Raw genomic sequence first — 20,037 nt, forward strand, 5'->3', positions numbered from 1 at the left:
AAATGGTCTTATAATGAGTACTCTCTAACCTACAATTACACTGGCACTTACATTTCCCCAATGAACTAAAATATTCTTTTGTACAAGACTATCATAGTTTTCTACACATGCTTCTGTTATATTTGCTGTATTTATTATCATGCCCCAAATACCTTAAATGTATATGTATTTCTTTGATTTTTGTACTACAAATGATAATCTTATAAGTAAACCATCTAGAAACACACTTAAAAACCACACTTAATAGTGGTTCAAGTAAACACTACATTTGAAGTAAAACAATCATTCACTACATACAAAAGACTATAGGAATGATCCTGAATCTTTTTCCCCAACAGATCTTAAAGATCTGCTAAAGCAGATAACCAGGTAAAAAACAGTGGAAATGCATATTCTCTTTCGCACTTGCATACCTAGGTAAATCAGAAGAAACTTAACAGAAGTTAATGGAGTTACACTAGCATAAGACCAGCATGAGAAGAGAAACAAGATCACTTTGGACGAAGGTAATTCATAGCTTGAAACTGCCTACTGTTTTCACTGGTTTTCGCTAAAGTTTGACTAGTTTATTTAAGATTTGGTAAGCTCACTTGTGGTGCTTCTGGAAGAAGATGGGAGAAATTTCAGCTGAAAAGGTCTGCCTCCTTGCCTTCAAGGCCTAAGTTAAGTGACTGGTCTCACAATTCCACCCTATGATCTAATGTGAGGATAGAAGCAAGGTTCAGATTCTGTATCAAATCGATTGTTATCAATCGGTGTGGCTCCTTTGCCATCAGTGTGACTACACTTATTCAGGACCTGGCTCTCTGTTTCAATATTAGAATTACAGTAGTAAGAAAAAAAATTTAGACATTACTTCTTTTCTTTACATTGTATAAAAGCAGAAAAAGCTTTTAATTGAATGCCTAGTGCTGCTATACATAACTTATCACCATTATCACCACATAAACCCCTTATGATAGTATGCTAAAGTCCCAGTGATAAGTATTCCCACACATTCATTCCCTTATGTTTGAACCCTCCACTGATCACAACAGGACAAAATATTTAATGTTTAAAATTTTAATTAATATTTGAAAAGCTTTACACTGTGACCTCAAATGTACCGCTGTCAATGCTTTCTGAAATATGTCAGGAGGATAAGGTGCACCATGTCAAACTGAAATTTATCATTAAAAGTTCCATGCAAAAAGAAAAAGAAACCTTACCAAAAGGAGGAGACTCTCTCCCATCCTCCAATCCTGAATCTCGTTCTCTGTCTCTCTTTCTGTGTTTGTGACCACGGTGCCGATGACGTCGGTGACTTTTTCTTCCACCTAGTGGTACATGAACTCCAATGAACAATGTTCGGTGACCTGCAAAGAAAGAGTTACATTTTTAAAAGTGACCTTGTAATATATGATGTTCCCTTGCAATACTAAAGTGTCACTGACACACTATTCCCAATTCTGAGAGAACCCAAAACTGGACCACTGATGGTGTAGAGACAGGTCATTCGAATTATATAGAGACACAGACAGATATTTGACAAGGTGTCCCAACTGTGTATTTCAAAGTGGCAATACAAAGTGAAGCTGGGTTCTCCTTGCATTGTCCATTCAGGGAAATTATTATTCGGTTTATTTGTGCAGGAACGTTATGCATACTGAAGGCATATATGAGCCAAATCCTGACACCATCCATGTGCAGAACTCACTGAAGACTGTGGAAATACTGTACAAAAAGGTCAGGGTAAGTTCTGAAACCTGGCCAGCAAAATTCCTACACAGTCCAAACATAAATATTAATGTGCCTTATACACAAATACATAGTGGGTACCTGTGGCAGGGCTCTTAGTGAGCCTGCCCCTTTAAGAGGACCAGCAACCTGCAAGTCATGAAGGGGGCTAAGGAGAGCCTCACCTGATAGGGAAAGGGCTGGGCTTAGCCAGGAGATAAACTGGCAAAACAGGCAGTAAGATCTTGGAGGCGAAGAAGGACTGGACTTGGCCAGGAGATAAGCCTAGACCATGAAGCAAGTGGACAGCAAGATTTTTGAGGCTGCTGAGCAAGGGTCATTATGCAGACAGGCTGCAGCTGAGACAGGCTGCAGGTGTGGCAGTAAGCAATCAGAGACCACACGATCAGGGAAGGGCTGGGTTTGGACAGGTATAATCCCTGGCTCTGAGTTGAGCCAGCAGTAGGCCATGGAGACAGCAAGGTGGCTCCAGCTGTGGGTTAGGAGTGAGCAGCACCAGCCTGGCCCAGGGTGGGATGGGGACTGTGGGTTGGGAGTGAGTGGCACTGGCAGGGCAGGGGTCTGTGGGTCAGCAGTGAGGGGCAACAGCAGGGGTGGGGGGCTGCCTGCGGGTTGGGAGTGAGGAGCACCAGCATAGCTTGGGGGGCAGGGACTGTGGGCCAGGAGTAAGGGGCAGCAGCAGGGATGGGGGTGCTGTGGATTAGGAGTTAGGGGCACTGGTAGGGCCAGGGAGCTATGGGTTGGGATCGAGGTGTCCGCCTGACAAGTGTCCTCTTTTTTGGAACTGGAAATATGGCAACTCTACCCTGGAGCAGCCTCCTGTTTGTAGACATAAAATACATCAAGGCATGGCAGGAGAGCAAAGGGGGTGACTGTCCCCAGGAAGTAAACAGGGTAAAAAGGATTTTGGGGGGGGGTCTTCAGGGGCTACATGGCCACCCCTGGAGATGTTCCCTGCTATAGTAGCTTAAACTGTTTTCATTAAAAAATGTAAATGTCCACCTTGCCACTGGATCACCCTTGACTCTTGAACCTGTGGAATTTTAGATTGCTGATCAAGCCCCAGAGATTCGGGTTCGCTTATGTGGTAAAACAGAAAATTAGCACAATAAAGCATTTGAAAGCAGGAATAATACGACAGTGTGCCACAAAATGGGGCAAAGATGGGAAAGGAAACAGTCATGATTTATCACATGCTGGTCTCCTACATTCACTTCACAGTGATATATTTTCATCTCTCTCCAAGTGTTCACCTTAAATATGATATCTTTTCCCTTGAAAATAAACATGGCATGGCTAGCGGATAACTGTTGCTTTGCTATAATCATTTACATGTGTCAATCATATGAAAAGGTCAGGTACATTAAGCTGTGAAAGCATGTGATCTGATCTCTAATCCCATGGAGACTCCAGCAGGGGCAGAAAACACAGCAAAGCATCATTTGTCACAATACATCAAAGAAATGCAAGACTGACAGGAATCTTCTGCAGAAGCAGAAATAAACAAGTAGTAGAAAAAGCTCCTGGTATAGTATTAAAGCACTGGCTTACATCCTCAGTTTTGTTTCTTATATAAATAAATTTAGTGGAGAATTAGAAAGCACTACCACCGATTTCAGTAAAAATGTCCTTTTTTTATATTTGTGGAGATTTTGAATCAAAGCTATGACCTCAATCTGAGTATTTCTTTGAGATTTTGTTTTGTTTTGTATCCTTTACTCACAAGATATAATTTACAGAGAATGGATGCTTTTTTTAAATGCACTGCAATCAGTGGTGCAAGAAAATATTAAAAAGTTACTATAAAAAGAATTTACTGCTGATGTGAACACATATTTCTTATTTCCTTGCTAGAGACAATTCAGAACTCAATGTAAAAAAAAAAGAGGTTGCCCTACCTAAAACTGTAATCACTTCTAAAGGCACCAAAAATTACCTTTTTATTTAATGTAATCAATGCTCTATGAAAGTCCGAGTAGGATTTCCTAGTGTGGTGCCAGTTAAATATTAGAGACGTGTGGCAGGAAGTTCAGATTAATACTGTATGCAGGTTCAGACTTCAGTTAATTGAAAAAGTTCTGGACCTGGGATTTTTTAGTCCAGCCTCCTCTCTACTAAATATATTGGCAAATCAACACAAAACTCAAAGGGAGCTTGCTCTCACATGTATGTCTTCAGACAGAAAAAATCAGTTTGCCTACAAAGATTATTTAGGAAACTGGAAATACAAGGAAATAACACAAACAGACTTAGTTATCCTTGCTGAAAGTTCACTGAGCCCAATAGGGTTATGCCAGGAATATAAGTGTAGAAAGAAGCCTATAGGAGATGGTTGTAAAAAGATTATGAGTACATAAGAAGAGAGTTGGGAAATCTACAGGAGAAGTCTACAGAAACAAATTATATATATCAACCTGATACAAGAGAAATGGAGAGAAAAAGTGAAACATCTAAACAAAGAGATATAGAGCTCTGGTTTCCTGCATAATTACAACTACAGCTAAGAAACTGATAATTTAGGAGGAAAAAAGGATTTAGGATTCTAAATCGATGGTGAACGGATAGCAAAAGACAAGTAGAAGAAAAGGAATAAATGGGAGAAGTCAATGGAGCATTAAATGAAACAGCTCTTGATGACAGGGATCAGACAAGTAACTATCCTAGGTCTAAGCTCTCCCCTTTGTTTAACAAATTACAGTAAAAACCACATTATCTGGCACCTTACAAACCACTCTATTAACCAGCATGCTAGCTTTTAAGGTAAAAGTGAAACCAGAAGTGCCCACCGTGGCACTTCCGGTTTCACCAAGCCCCCACAACCCCAGGGCAGAAGCAACCTGTGCAGGGCCCTCCTCTCTGTCCCCCGGCACACTGATGTGGCAGGAAGGGCGGTGATGCGAACAGGCAAAGATGCCTGTTCGGGCCTCTCAGGTAACCAGCATATTTAGTTATCCAACACCCCCCATTCTCCATGGGTGTCAGATAAAAAAGCTTCTGATGTAATTGAGAAACTATTATAATGTAGTCTTCAATCTGTAGGCTTTATGTGCATTATAGGCCTGAGCAGCATGAGCCATGGGTAGCAGACAATGTCTTGACTTGACCTGAGCTTGATCCATGTAGCAATGGTGCAAGTTAAGCATGCACTGTCCAAAGCATGACCAAATATTACAAAAACTCTGTTAGTTAAGGGTTGTTATCAAGCTTGGCCATTTTCAAGGGGCTTAGACCAAGTTGCAGAAATGTTTCTGTACCTAGGAGGCTGATGAAGTGAAGTTCATAGGCCCGGCTCTGAAAAGTGGTTTGTAAATTCAAACAAGCACCTAGCCTCATCACCAGAACTGAAGCCAACTTCCTACAGCTCAAAACACAAAACCTGCCAACTATCCGCAGTACCCCCACAAACTGCACACCAGAATCTATCAAAGACAACAATACCCAACTACCTGTGGGGGAACATTCCTTACCAAAAAAACCCTCTGCCTCCAGTCTCTCAGGCCTGATCTTGAGAGGGAACAACTTACAAACCACTTTTCACAGCCAGGCCTATGAACTTCACTTCTTCAGCCTCCTAGGTATAGAATCCCATGGACTCAATATAGACAGTGGAATTCTGACACACTACAACCTGCCAGACATCTGACTTCTCATGTACCTCTGCACTTTTACCTGTGCTGCAACATCTGCCTCCCTCCCCTGCCCCCCCCCCCCCAATCCCAGCCTGTCCTTCACCCCCTGACACCTCCATTTCCACTGACTGGCTTTCTTGCCTGCATTGCATGCCAGGCCAGCCTCTTGCTTCTTTACTATTCCTTCCTTCCATCCAGGACCAGGAGACACACCAACTGCAGGTGCTTCCTCAGCCTGAAAAAGGGTTTTTCAACCTAAAAGCTGCCATCCCAGGCAGCGAAGCTGAGCTCACATGGAGCCTCACAATTCCACTGCAACCAGCAAGCCTCAGGCCTGGTAAAGACGTGGACAAGTCTGGGCTTTCTCCAGCCAGGACTGTGTGCATGAGTGTGTTAGCTGAAGGTTATGGTGCCTCCTACCCACCTTTCACTAGGGGATCATTGGTCCTGCCATTTACAGGGCTGCTGCACTGCCAGCAGTCCCACCAGGCCTCCCTACCCCAGCAGCATGCAGTTTTAATGGTCATGCCCAGGACCTGGGGCCTCCTCCATCCCCATAGCCCTAGCCCATACCTCCAAGTTCTTTAGCATGGGAGTGAGCTCAGCAGGGACATGCTCTTCCCTTGCTGGCTGGTGATGAAGTGAGTGCCCCCTCCAGCTGAGAGCAGGGCATTAACTGGTTTTTAAAAAATGAAAAAAGGAAATAGGTACAGACAGAGTGAGGAGGGTAGCATTCACTCCATTTGCACCTGGAGCTTGGAGAACACCAGCAGTGGGAGGTTCACCTTCAGGAACACCAGCTGCTCCACCAAATCAGGATCCAAGCAAGTGTGGTGGGGTGTCACTACATCCCCAGTGATGCTGACCACCCTCTCACTCGGAACACTGGTTGGTGGACAGGACAGGTGTTCCCAGGCAACCGTGGCCAGATCTGGCCACATCTGGCTGTGGCTTGCCCAGTAGGCCAAAGAGTCACACAGCAGCACCTCCACATCCTCGGCAACATAGGCAGCCACCAAGGCGTGAGCGCTACCTGCCTGATGGTAGAGTCTGGTGGCTCTGGACGCCACGATAGAAGCCATGCCCTTGGCCCACGTTGACAGTGCCTGTGGTGGAGGAGGAGACTGGCTGGTGGATGGAGTACTAGCATGGGACAGTGGATCCCCCTGTTCCATGTCCCCCCGCCTCCGCCATTCTGCCTCCATGACTTTCTTTACTAGTGCCTCCATCCACTAATTTAGAGTTCTACTGCTGCATACGGTGCCCTTCACCCTCAAGTCACACATGGCGGCCAGTACGTGGACCGTACTGGACTGCAAGGGATCAAGCCATTTCCTGATGCCTTCCTTCAGCCGCCTCACCATTGCCTGCATGTCTGGTGACAGTGGCTTGCCCCAGCCAGGAACACTGATCTCCTGGAAGCTCTCCATTTGGCTCTGAAGTTCCCTCACTATGGGGATCACCTGGTTGAGGAGGGCAGCAGCAGCGCTGAGGCTCTCAGTGGCCTCAAGGAAGGGCTAGAGGACCACCAAGATCTGGGAGATGGTATCCCACTCAGCTCTGTTCAGGGAGCTGCTGATCCTGATCTGCCTGAGCAAGGCCATCCCATGCTCCACAGCCTCTCTAGCATCAGGTATGTGAAGTTCCAATGAGTCTCCACATCCTGCACGATTTTGTGCTGCAGGATGTTCAGCTGTTTGTTTATCCTGCAGCATCTTGCCCCCCTTGATGCTCCAGTGGAAGTAGCCTGCCACTTTCCTGCATTTGGAAATGAGCCTGCTGGTAGTGCTGGTGCCATCACTGGCAGCCCTGTCCCCCTCCAAGGCATGCCTGACAACGAGGTGCAACTTGTGTGCCACATAGCAGATGCCAACAAAGTTGGCATCATGGACTGCCTTCACCATATTGGCCCCATTGTCGGTGACCATGAACCCATGGGTGAGCTTGCCCTGCCGAATGAGCCACTCCTGAACCAAGCAGTTCATGGCCCCCATTATTTCTGTTGCCACGTGGGACTCATCCATCACACTGGCTTGAAGGAGAGCCCACCACCTGACTGGTCACACCAGTGCCCTGGGAGGGAGAGGTAGGCATGATGACCATCCCAGCTGCTCCAGATGTCCGAGGTGAAGTGTAAGGCCACCTGCAGACCTGCTGTGCAGCTCCTCCCTCAAGTACTCCCTGAGTGCCTCATACAGGGAGGGCACCACCTACTGAAGGTGGTGTATGCGGGCACTTGGTATGATGGGGCCACAAGCGCCAGGAGCCACCTGAACCCTAGCTGCTCAACTAGGGAAAATGGCAAGCCATCAACAGCAAGCATCTCCCCAAAGCTCTGGGTGATCTTGCTCACCTTTTTAATGCACCCCACTTTCTGTCCACCTGTCCCTCACTGTTCCAGGGTGGCCTGTCTCTCCTTTGAGTGGACTGGGGCTTTGGAGTGAGAGGGGGACTTCCCTTTGGGGACACTCCTGCTAGTGCCAAGCTAAGGAGGAGCAAGGGCAAGGGGGTAGTGCCTGCAGAGATGCATCAGCATCCCTGTGGTGCTCATATGTTTTGTTTCCTTGCCCCAACTGGTTTTGGCTGGGCAGTGTAGGCAGATAACATATGTGGGATCATCTGCTAAACTGGCTAACTGCAGCCTTGGCTTCCCCACGATCCGCTGGCTGGGGAATTGGCTCTGTAGTAGGACCCAGAGGGTGGTGGTCGACGGGAGCCAATTATCTTGGTGTGCTGTGACGAGTGGGGTCCCTCAAGGCTCTGTCCTAGGGCCTATACTATTTAACATCTTCATCAATGATTTGGACATTGCTGTCAGAAGTGGACTGGCCAAGTTTGCTGATGACACCAAACTCTGGGATAAAGCATCCACACCTGAGGACAGGAGGGTGATCCAGGCAGATCTTGACAGGCTCGTGAAATGGGCGGACGAGAACTTTATGGTGTTCAACACTGAAAAATGCAAGGTTCTCCACCTTGGGAGGAAAAACATGCAGCATGCTTATAGGCTTGGTAGTGCTATGCTGGTGGTGATGAAAGGGACTTGGGGAAGGTCATGGTTGACCACAAGATGAACATGAGCCTTCAGTGTGATGCTGCAGCTAGTAAAGCGAGCAAAATGCTGGCTTGCATCCATAGATGCTTCTCAGGCAACTCCCAGAACATCATTCTCTCGTTGTACTCGGCCTTGGTGAGGCTGCAGCTGGAGTACTGCATCCAGTTTTGGGCTCCACAATTCAAAAAGGATGTGGAGAAGCTTGAGAGGGTTCAGAGGTCAGGAAAACAGACCTTATGATGAGAGGTTGAGAGCCATGGGGCTCTTCAGCCTGAAAAACCGCAGGCTCAGAGGTGATCTGGTGCCCACCTATAAGTTTATCAGGGGTGCTCATCAGGATCTGGGGGAACGTCTGTTCACCAGAGCATCCCAAGGGATGACAAGATCAAACGGTCACAAACTCCACTGTGACTGGGTGCTGAAGGCACTGGCCGACATTATTGCAGAGCCACTGGCGGGAATATTTGAACGCTTGCGGCGCATGGGCCAAGTCCCAGAGGACTGGAAAAGGGCCAGTGTGGTCCCCATTTTCAAGAAGGGGAGGAAGGAGGATCTGGGCAACTATAGACCAGTCAGTCTCACCTCCATCCTTGGCAAAATCTTTGAAAAAATTATCAAGGCTCACACATGCGAGAGCCCGGCAGGACAAATTATGCTGAGGGGAAACCAGCACAGGTTTGTCAGGCAGATCATGCCTGACCAATCTAGTCTCATTTTATGACCAGGTTACAAAACGCCTGGACACAGGAGGAGGGGTGGATGTCATATACTTAGACTTCAGGAAGGCCTTCGATACGGTATCCCACCCCATACTGGTGAACAAGTTAAGAGGCTGTGACTTGGATGACTACACAGTCTGGTGGGTGGCGAATTGGCTAGAGGGTCGCACCCAGAGAGTCATGGTGGATGGGTCAGCTTCGACCTGGAAGGGTGCGGGCAGTGAGGTCCCGCAGGGCTCGGTCCTTGGACCGATACTCTTTAATGTCTTCATCAGCGACTTGGACAGAGTACATTTCACTCCCTCATCCAAGTTTGCAGATGACACAAAGCTATGGGGAGAAGTGGACATGCCGGAGGGCAGGGAACAACTACAAGCAGACCTGGACAGGTTAGACAAGCAGGCAGAAAACAACAGAATGCAGTTCAACAAGGAGAAATGCAAAGTGCTGCACCTAGGGAGGAAAAATGTCCAGCACACCTACAGCCTAGGGAATGACCTGCTGGGTGGCACGGAAGTGGAAAGGGATCTTGGAGTCCTAGCGGACTCCAAGATGAACATGAGTCGGCAGTGTGACGAAGCCATCAGAAAAGCCAACGGCACTTTATCGTGCATCAGCAGATGCATGATGAATAGATCCAAGGAGGTGATACTTCCCCTCTATCGGGCGCTGGTCAGACCACAGTTGGAGTACTGTGTGCAATTCTGGGCGCCGCAATTCAAGAGGGATGCGGATAACCTGTAGAGGGTCCAGAGAAGGGCCACTCGTATGGTTAAGGGCCTGCAGACCAAGCCCTACAAGGAAAGACTAGAGAAACTGGACCTTTTCAGCCTCTGCAAGAGAAGGTTGAGAGGCGACCTTGTGGCTGCCTATAAGTTCATCACGGGGGCACAGAAGGGAATTGGTGAGGATTTATTCACCAAGGCGCCCCCAGGGGTTACAAGAAATAATGGCCACAAGCTAGCAGAGAGCAGATTTAGACTGGACATTAGGAAGAACTTCCTCACAGTTCAAGTGGCCAAGGTCTGGAACGGGCTCCCAAGGGAGGTGGTGCTCTCCCCTACCCTGGGGGTCTTCAAGAGGAGGTTAGATAACCATCTAAGCTGGGGTCATCTAGACCCAGCACTCTTTGCTGCCTATGCAGGGGGTCGGACTCGATGATCTATTGAGGTCTCTTCCGGCCCCAACATGTATGAATCCATGTGACCAATTCAGGCTGGACATAAGAAAGAACTTCTTCACTGTCTGAGCCCCCAAGGTTTGGAATAGACTGCTGCCAGAGGGGGTTCAAGCACCCACTTTGAACGCCTTCAAGACACATTTGGATGCTTATCTTGCTGGGATCCTATGATCCCTGCTGACTTCCTGGCCCTGGGGCAGGGGGCTGGACTCAATGATCCTCCGGGGTCCCTTCCAGCCCAAATGTCTATGAAATCTATGAAATCTGCCAGCTCAAAATGATCCCAGACCATGCAACCCACTTGCTTCTGGGGTGCAGGTGCATGTGTGGATGCTGCTGCACTTTCCTCCTCCTCAGCAGGCAGAGGCACAGCAAAAGGAGGAGCAGACTCAGCTGAGCTGCTTGCTTCCACCTGTACATCAACTTCCTCTGAATTGCCTTCTGGGGAAGGAGACCTGGCTCTAGGGGAAATTTGCAGGGTGTCAAGCACAAACTCAGATGATTCCCCCTCCTTCCCCAGAATTTCCCTTGCTAGGGCACTGAGATCCAGATCCAGCACCAGCTCTACCTCTGGCACTGAAAGGCTTAGCATGGTAAGTGAAATAGGGGTGGAGTAGGCTGCCACGCTGGTGCTGCTGCTTGTTGTTGCCATCATAGTGGCCATGGTGTAGGTTATGGCTGGTGCTCCTGGAGGGGATGCAGTCTCGGGCACAGGCAGTAGCACTGGCACTGCTCCCTTCTCCTTGCTGCTTGTAGCACCCTCATCCCTTTTAGCTGGAGGAAAGAGGCTGCATCTCAGTTTGGTGGGGGGGGGGGGCGGGGGGGAGGAAAACTTACAGCTCTCTCTCTACCCCCTCTTCTGCCCCTCCCTGAAGGCTGGCTAGTGTGGCCACCTGCCTTTCCACCACGCTTCATGGTGTGTTTTATGTCTTCCTTTTCTATAAATATATAAATGTATTCACGTTCCTATATAAATTTAAAAATGTAGATGTGTGGTGCAAATAAGAAATGTATAACAGCAATTATATGGCTTTGTCCCTATATAAATTCAAAAGCGTGGGTGCAAGAGTGTTGATACTAGTTGTGCGGTGCAAATAAGAAATGTATAAGAGCAAACAGAAATATGGCTTTGTCCATATATAAATTCTATAATATATGATGTATGCTGCAAAGCTTGAAATGTATAGAAATAAAATATAAATGTATTTCCCTTCCTATATAAATTAAATTCTATAGTAATCCTATCCAATATAATTATAGACTTCAAAAGAATAAATCAATGAATATAATAATAAAATAAAAGAGCCTCAAAGAAAAAGGTATTCTGAATCTGAAATCCCTCTTGGTAGTAAGTAGGGAATCTTTTAGCAGATCAGTGCTGCTAGGTTAGCCGTAGTCTGATGCTGAGCTGCTGGAACACTCAGCTCAGTAACTGACCCAAAGGCAGAAAGCAGGGCAGTTCAAACAATGCTGCCTTTTATGCAGTTTTTCCATCCCTCCCCCCAGAGTACTGAGATTGGAAGGGACCTCAGGGAAGGATCACAGTCACTGGCCAGTTACACGTGTTAATAATGAGAGCACTCCTTCCCACCCCCCTTCCCTCCTCTTCCCCCTCCCTCTCCTTACTTTAGTTTCTGTTTCCCTGCAGGCAAGCCCAATTTGAGCTTCGAAACTCGAAACGTTTTGAAAATGTTGAAATGTTTCGACTTGCCTCATATTGTTTCAAGGCTGTTTTGAAGCTCTCCGTTTCATTTTGATTTTGCTGTTGTTTCAAGCTCAAAATGAGTCAAAACAGCATCAAAATGAAACTGTTGGTGATATTTTGCACAGCCCTTTTATTCACTGTTTGGGAACAGCAAGTTGAGAAGATCCTGCCTGCTAGTTGGCCTGTCTGCCATCTGTATAAAAAGGTTATCCCTAACATACTCCAAGACTTTGCTGGACTGCTTGTGCACTGCTATGTTTCCCTCCCAGCAGATGTTCCAGTAATTAAACTCCCCATGAGAATCAGGTCCTGAAATCTGGAAGCTTCTATCAGTTGCTTAAAGAAGGCTTCATCCACCTCCTCCTGGTTTGGTGGCCTGTAACAGATGCCCAGCATGACATCCCCCTGCTGCTCTCCCCTCTGACCTTTCTCCAGAGGCTTCAAGAGGCCTACCTTCCACTTAGTTTTACAACTCAGAGAAACACGTACAATCTCCTTTATATATGTGGCGACACCTCCTCCTTTTTTTCCCCACCTGTCTTTCCTGAACAAACTGTATCCATCCATGACCATACTCCAATCACACAAACTCCCCCACCATTTCTCTGTAATCCCAATTACATCATATTTCTGAGACTCAATTGAGTCTGCTCCGACACAGTAATTACAGCATGTCAGAGCAGCCTCCTGGCATATCTATAGGCACCCTCTAATTCTTCCTGTTTGTTCCCTATGCTTCTCACATTACTATATAAACATTTCAGGCATCTAAATGATAGTTCTATTTTCTCTCTGAGAAACTGATTGTCCTGTCTTCTCCTTTTTCTTTAAAAAAAGGTCTTTTTTGGGTCACCATACCCATTTTCTTACCATCTGCCCTAAATAACAATATGCCATTTTAGGATTAGGGAGGGGAGTTAGAGGTAAATTTTAAGACATTTTTGTATGTGCAAGCACTATGCATACATGCATATGCACACATTGTGTATAGTGCATGTTTTGCCCATAGCCATGGATCTGACCCAAAGTAAATAACTGGCATCATAGTTTTAAAGACTAAAGAGCACATATCATGGTTTTACCAATCATCTCCCTCCTCCCCTGCCCCCCCCCCTTTTTTTTGTTAGTTTTTGGAGATATTTTTCTATTTCTTTCAGTGACTATTAAGTTAATACCTGAAATCAGAATGAATTTAGGGACATCTCAGAAGCACATTTTCTTGATCCTGTAGGCCTCATTCAGATAAAATTAACATTGAAATCAACAGGAGTTCTGTCTCAGTAAAGACTATAGTCCTTATCTTCCAAAGACTCGTGTTAAACCTTAAGAATATGAGTAGCTCCATAGACTTCAATATGGGAGAACCATGCTAAATTCAAGCATAAGCATAAATGTTTGAAATACTACAATAAGCCTTAAATTAAACAGACTCCAAGAAACTAGATTAATATACAAAGAATATTTACAATATAGGAATTTAATCAAAAACTACAATAAACTAAATTGATCTGCCCTGCAACATCATCTACACACAATGAACATTCTTAATCATGTTGTAGGGGGCTGAGAAACAAGAGACAGAAGTATACTGTTAACATAAACCTATGCACTGAAAACATAAGAGGCTTTGGTCACTTGTGGTTTACCTTCAAAGTATTAAGCTAGTTTTGCAGAAAAATAATCTTAGGGATTAAATAAATCATTTTCTTTATTATAAAAGACTCATTTTTAATTTTACAGGATTAAATCAAATATGATTAATAGGAACCTCTTTTAATCTTCCATATCATAATTTGAATTTATTAACATTCAGAGAAAGGAAAAAAAAATGTATTATCAGGCTCTACTTTAAATATTTAGTAAAGATTAAGAAGTGAATTGGGGGCTAGGTATCAGAAGATTTGGAATGGACTTCAAAAGCACAATACTTTTTCCATAGATTCATAGCTTTTAAGGCTAGAAGAGATCATTGTGATCAATGTGATCATTGAGTCTGACCTCTGGCATAATATAGGCCATTGGATTTCGCCAGATTAATTCCACCTTCAAATCCAAAGGCTATGATTGAACTATGGCATATCTAAAGTATTTAAGTCTTGATTTTGAAATCTCTAGTAATGAAGAGTCCACCATACACCTTAGTAGAAGAGTTAACTGCCCTCACTCTTACGAAATGTATGCCTTATTTCTAGTGTGATTCTAGTCTAATTTTCTAATGAAAATGGTTATACCTTGATCTGTAGACTGACGAGAACTCTATTATCAATTTTCTATTTCCCATGCAGATATGCATAGAACAGGCTGTGATCAAATCACCCCTTAACTGCCTTCTTAATAATCTAAATAATTAATACTCACAGAGTCTTTCATTCTAAGGCATGTTTTCAATCCTTTAATCATTCTCTTGTACTTCTCTGATTTCTAATCAGCTTTCTTTAAGTGTGGACACAAGAATACAGCACACATTATGTTCCAGTAGTGGACTCACCAGTACAAAAAGATATTGTGATTTGGTAAAATCTAAAGTTAAATTACAATGAGATGAAAAGAACATATTCAGAACACACTGGAATAAAAGCCTGCCTCCATGTTTATTGGTTTCATTAAGTACATAAACTTACACAACTAATCCTGGGTAAAAAGGTGTCTTTTGTAGGGACATTTTTATATATTGACCTGAAAATATGTACTAATAAGTTAATATTATTAACATTGATATGTTAATATTACTTTATTATGTATCAATATGTTCAGTGAATACATTTCTTAAGATCTGAGTGGAAAGTTGAATGCCTTTTAATATAAGCAACTTGGTAGCAAGCTAATCAAATGATAACCCAACAGGCAACTTCAGAACTGCAAACCACAATTTCTCCAGAGCTTTCAAAAAGATAAATGTAATTTTTTCAGAAATGCCTTTCCCAGCTGGCATTCTAGGACTCCAAAACATGGAACTGGACCTAAGCTGCTTGCTTCATTTTTGTAGCAGATAGAAAGGAACAATAAAGAAATTGAGAAGGATATTAACACAAATCCCATTAGAATCATAGAGGCTTCAATGCCAGACTTGGTCATTTTTAAAGATCTCCCCAAAACACTATGAGGGAAACAGTGGCTAAAGCCTTTCCTTAAATTATTTTTTTAAGTGCTCTGAAGACAAAGATATTTTTGCCCTCCAACAATCCTCTTTTAAGTAAAGTGCATACTAACAGGGTAACAGGGGCTCGTGGGGGGAACAAGATACCAGCTGAGGGCACCAAAATTGAGGGGATACCAGATGCTCCCCCTCCCCCCAGGAATCTTTGCTACAATGGGCAGTCCCACACTGCCCAGCCCTAAGAGCTGGGAAGACATAGCCCCACACCTAGCAGTTTATCTGGGAGTTGGGTGGAGGAGTGGGGTACGCAGAAGGGCACCCATGAGGGAGTCTTTGCCACAGCAGGCATAGCCCTGAACCAACTAGAATATCTGGTGGGGGCAACAAGGCACCAGGGAGCTCACGCCTCACTGCTACAGCCTAAGCCAATGCTTCTACAGTAGCAGTGGCAGCAGTAGCAGTTGCTTTCACTGTGCAGAGAGCTGGAGCACATAAAATTTTTCCCCTGCAACCTCTTCTTCACTGTCCCCCACCAAGGTCTCTAGTGTTTGGCATACCCACCCCCACCCCATCCTGGTATAGAAAATGTTTGGTAGGAAGAATGTGTACACAGGATATACTCATTTCCCATCCTCCTCTCCCTATATCATAGGACTTGGACTGGGGCAAAAAAGTCATGTTCTCTCCTCTAAAGTGCCACATCACACCAGCCAACATGGTGGCTATCACGGAAAGTAGGAATGTGGCCAGGATCTGAACTAATATGATCTATAATGCTCATGGTAAACTTAACATGTCCAGAAGAAGTATAGAAATATGTGCGTATTATGTTCCCCTGTCTGCCTTTGGCTGCATACATACATTCAAATAATCTGAGAGAATTCTCCCAAGTTTGTTCTTCTGGTAGAAAAACTTACCTGGCAGTGCCTAAACAGACATTTAAATGGTGAGTCTTTGAACAGCAGAGAGGTTGCACTGCTGATGCTGCGCAACCAGGGGGTCCCTGTGCATACATCTCAGTGTGCTCTGCAGATTTCCTCAGTCTTCCTAGTGACAGGATAGCAGCAGTGCACAAGGCAGCCCTGCTGGCCGACTCAGATGGCTCAGAATTAGCCTCTGTCTCCCTGTGGCACAGTGTGGAATTGTGAAGTGGGCATGTTCTGCTCCCTGCTTGGCTGGAGCAGCACAATTCTAAAGAACTACACACTGTCTCCTCACGGAGAAGGGCAAAGCACCCTGGGATATTGGAGAACTGTGCTGCGGCTTCTCCAAGAAGAGAATGTGTTCACATGTTCTCTCTCTCAGGACAAACTCTCCTGGGAGTGATTTAATCCTGGTTGTTCTTTTTCTCCTGAAGCAGTCATTTTCACTCTGAAAGAAAAACCCTCAATATATGTATACTTATGGTTTCTCCTGGGAGAGCAGTAATTTGCCCAGCTGTAAACATCTGTGCCCAGGAGAAACTGAATGTTTGTTTGTGGCCTGAGTTAGCGAGAATAAGAATATGTGACAGCCCCAACCTACAGAGCCTGGTTCTTAAGGCAAAGAGGCATGCTTTCAGCTGTGATGGTCACTGATGTTGGTCATGCTGTCATACAACTGAGAGGGCAGGTAGAAAACAAATGAATTAGAAGCTTGACAAATGCCAGCTCTGGTGGTATACTATAGAAACACATTCTAGAATCAAGATGTTTTAAGAGAGGATGTTCTGCAGTAGGTCATTTCTGCTCACAGCACAGAGCTCCAGCTCAAATGACCTCGCTGAGCTCAGATGAAGGAGCACTGAATGATTAGAAAAGTGGTCTTTCAAGTGTCCTGTTTTGAAACCATGTTTCTAGATAGGACATATCACCTTGAACTCCTCCATCAAAACTGATAGACATTAGCAAATTAGAAGTGGAACAAACAATTTTGGTGCACTTCTAATAGTAATATTAAATAGTAAGATGCAGATGCAAAATGCTGTGAAAATTAACCAGCAATGAAGAGTTAAAAGAAAAATATTTTCATTCTCCTTAATGAAGAAAGAGTGATTCTGGTGAAATGTGTAGGAGTTTAGAGTGCATGATTCATTATTCACTATTGAAGTGCAGCAGGGAAGTGAAGCTAAAGGGAAAGGAATAAGGACAAAGGCAGCACTTCCTAAAGCAACAATTTGTGAAACTGTTCCCAGAACAAGCCAGAGCTACAATAAGTTCCAAATAATATTGTCCTGCAGTAATTTGTGGAGAACTGACAAAAAAAACAAAACAAAAACAAAAACAAAAAACAAAAACAAAAAAAAACACACTTAGAAAATTCTCATCACAGAAAAACACTAAAGACCAGTTAAAGAAAGGGAGAGCAAACATGGTTAGAAAAATTAAAAACCAGATCTTTGACGCAGGAAATTATTTTTTATCACTTTCTGAACTTTAAACATGAATAGACCTACCAAAGCCATTAAAGTTAAACATGTACTGAAGCACTTCGCAAGATCATTACCCATCCCGCCAAATCTGCCCATGTTCTCAAATTTTTGCTCGATAAGAAATCTTCTTTCCAGTTCTACGTATGTTTCCTCCCTATTTCCCTTCATTCCTCTAAACATGCTATTGTGCTCACAGTCATGCTACAATATCAAGCCTCATGGCTTGCCAGCCAATAAACAAATGTGATAAAAGAAAATGTAAAATAATAATAATAATAATAATAATCCCCTTACATACACAAACACTATTCCCATGATGTTCCCACCAATATAAATTGAAGCTGCATATGTCAGTCTGTGGTGTAGTATTAGCAGCAGAGCCGTACTGTTACCCAGTGTATCCACAGGTGGCAGATAGAGAAATAACCATCAGGGAAGGTTAGCTGAAAAATATGCAGAGGTAATTCTGATGAATAAGAAGTCACAGACCAAGCAGCAGCAGACTTATCCGCAACAGAGTCTGTTGATCCTGGATCAGCCTTGTCAGCCATCTTGGTACTGACAGATAAGACAATCATGGAAGACAATCATCGCCAACTGCAAGGGATTGCCAAAGAGCATGTATAAGACTGAAAACTATGACCTATATTCCTAAATCAGTAATAATGCTAATTCAATATATTATTATTATAACTGTATGCCAAGAAATGTATTTAGCCTCCTTGTGCTGTGCTGAATTACTCTCTAGTTTGACTTGACAGTAGTTGCAAAGCATTTGTTAAAACCTGAAGATATTCCAATAACAGAATATGAAAATATAACTAACTTTGTGAAAATGCTATGAAAAGTCATTAAATCTGCCAGTATGACCTATTATCACATACATATCAGGTTTAAAATTAGAAGTGGGAAAATTATTTTCAGCAAACAATTTATTCAAAAATGAAGTTCTTTAACCATTCACACATTTTCCATAAGCAGACTTAGACCTTTGGTTATGAATACACAGATGTATTCAAACTTAGTTCATGAGAAATCTATAAGATGAGGTATTTAGAATTATTGTATTTATAACTGCCTATTCATTTTTTATGATCAATGACTTAAAGTACATGGGAGTAGAGCTTTTCACAATTTTTAAAATGAAACAAAGTTTCATAAAAACAAAAACAATGAATACTGTTTATATGATTGCATAGGATCACAGGAAAACAGGAATGGAAGGGCTCTCCTGCTTAACGCATGTTTTGCAACTATTCTTTTCCTACTCTATTTGCCCAACTACCTAAGTCACATAAACAAGTCCAAAAAGAATAAACACAGTTGGACCCGAGACAAAAACTGTGGATCCTTCTGCAATATGAGATGTTTAGAGAAATTTGTATCCAGAACCAGATCCAGATCTTCTAGATGATCCTTATCTACAGAACAAAATTAACCTCTCTACTCAAAAGTTTGTTTAGAGAGATTATTTTTGTTCTGTAGATAAGGATCATCTAGAAAGACTAGGGCTAAGTACAAACACTCAAAAAGCTCAAGGCTGAATCGATTCAATCTTAACAGATTAGTCTAAACTACACAGATTGAATAGATAGGCAAGTGAACAGACATTCACTTTTGATTCCAGAAATGCAGCCACATAAGTGCAGTGGCCTAGGTCAGAAGCTGGGGGGTGCTAGAGCTCACCCCTCTGCTCAGCTAGAGCAGACATCTTGGGAAAGGCTAGCCCACCCACCCTGTGAGGAAGGGTTTCCAGGGGAGGTGCAAAACATCCTGGGATGCTAGATGACTGAGTTAACTTGAATCTGGAAGGGATCTGGAACACAAGTTCAATAAACTGATTTAAACTAAATCAGTTAAGTCTGATACTACATCCATCCAGGTTTAACTTAAACTGGTTTCAGCCATTTTGAAAGCAGACTATGTGCACTGAATTTCTGCTGTGTTACAGATTTGAACTGGTTTCCAATCACCTATACCAGTTTATGTATTCTTTCTGGCCTTCGCCTAGAAGTTTAGATCTGAATTTTGTAGCCAGTTGGTTCATCCTAGCAATATGCTTTACTAGTCATATAAAAAGAGTACCCAATGTTTATCTCATATTCTTAAACTTTATTATATCATTTTGATTTTGATCAATAGGCCACACTGTCTTCCCTTAGAGATTAATGAGGTCTTATACCTGTGACTAACAAAATTCTTAAAAATTGAAATTACAAATTAGAAGTAAAACATAGTTTTTAACTTGATTTTGATCTTCAGAAGAAGGCAGTCAGTGTCAAACTTGTCTTGGATCCAAAGTAATACAAATTCAATCTAATCCACAGGGGACTGTTTCAGATCACAAAGCTGTCATACAATCTGCCATGATCAGTAATGTCTGTTTATGTGTGGCTAGGACTGAACAGTAGTGTTGGCACAAAATCACAATTGACAGAGCATTAGAAAGAGCTTATCCAGTCCGTAAGCTTATTTCTGTTCTATCTTATTTGATCCAGTGTTAAC

The 20,037-nt window shown here is 43.6% G+C and overlaps 1 protein-coding gene across 4 annotated transcripts in view; it reads right to left on the reverse strand.

The window, feature by feature from the left end:
- Positions 1–20,037, reverse strand: part of SLC4A10 (solute carrier family 4 member 10) — a 366,853-nt gene that overhangs the window by 197,856 nt on the left and 148,960 nt on the right. For all 4 annotated transcript variants that reach the window (XM_059727337.1, XM_019480650.2, XM_059727335.1 and 1 more), the window contains exon 3: positions 1,209–1,355. In XM_059727337.1, the coding sequence (XP_059583320.1) occupies positions 1,209–1,355 (147 nt within the window). The remainder of the gene's footprint in view (positions 1–1,208; positions 1,356–20,037) is intronic.

The sequence above is a fragment of the Alligator mississippiensis genome, chromosome 4, assembly GCF_030867095.1.
Source record: "Alligator mississippiensis isolate rAllMis1 chromosome 4, rAllMis1, whole genome shotgun sequence".
NCBI classification, from domain to species: domain Eukaryota; kingdom Metazoa; phylum Chordata; order Crocodylia; family Alligatoridae; genus Alligator; species Alligator mississippiensis.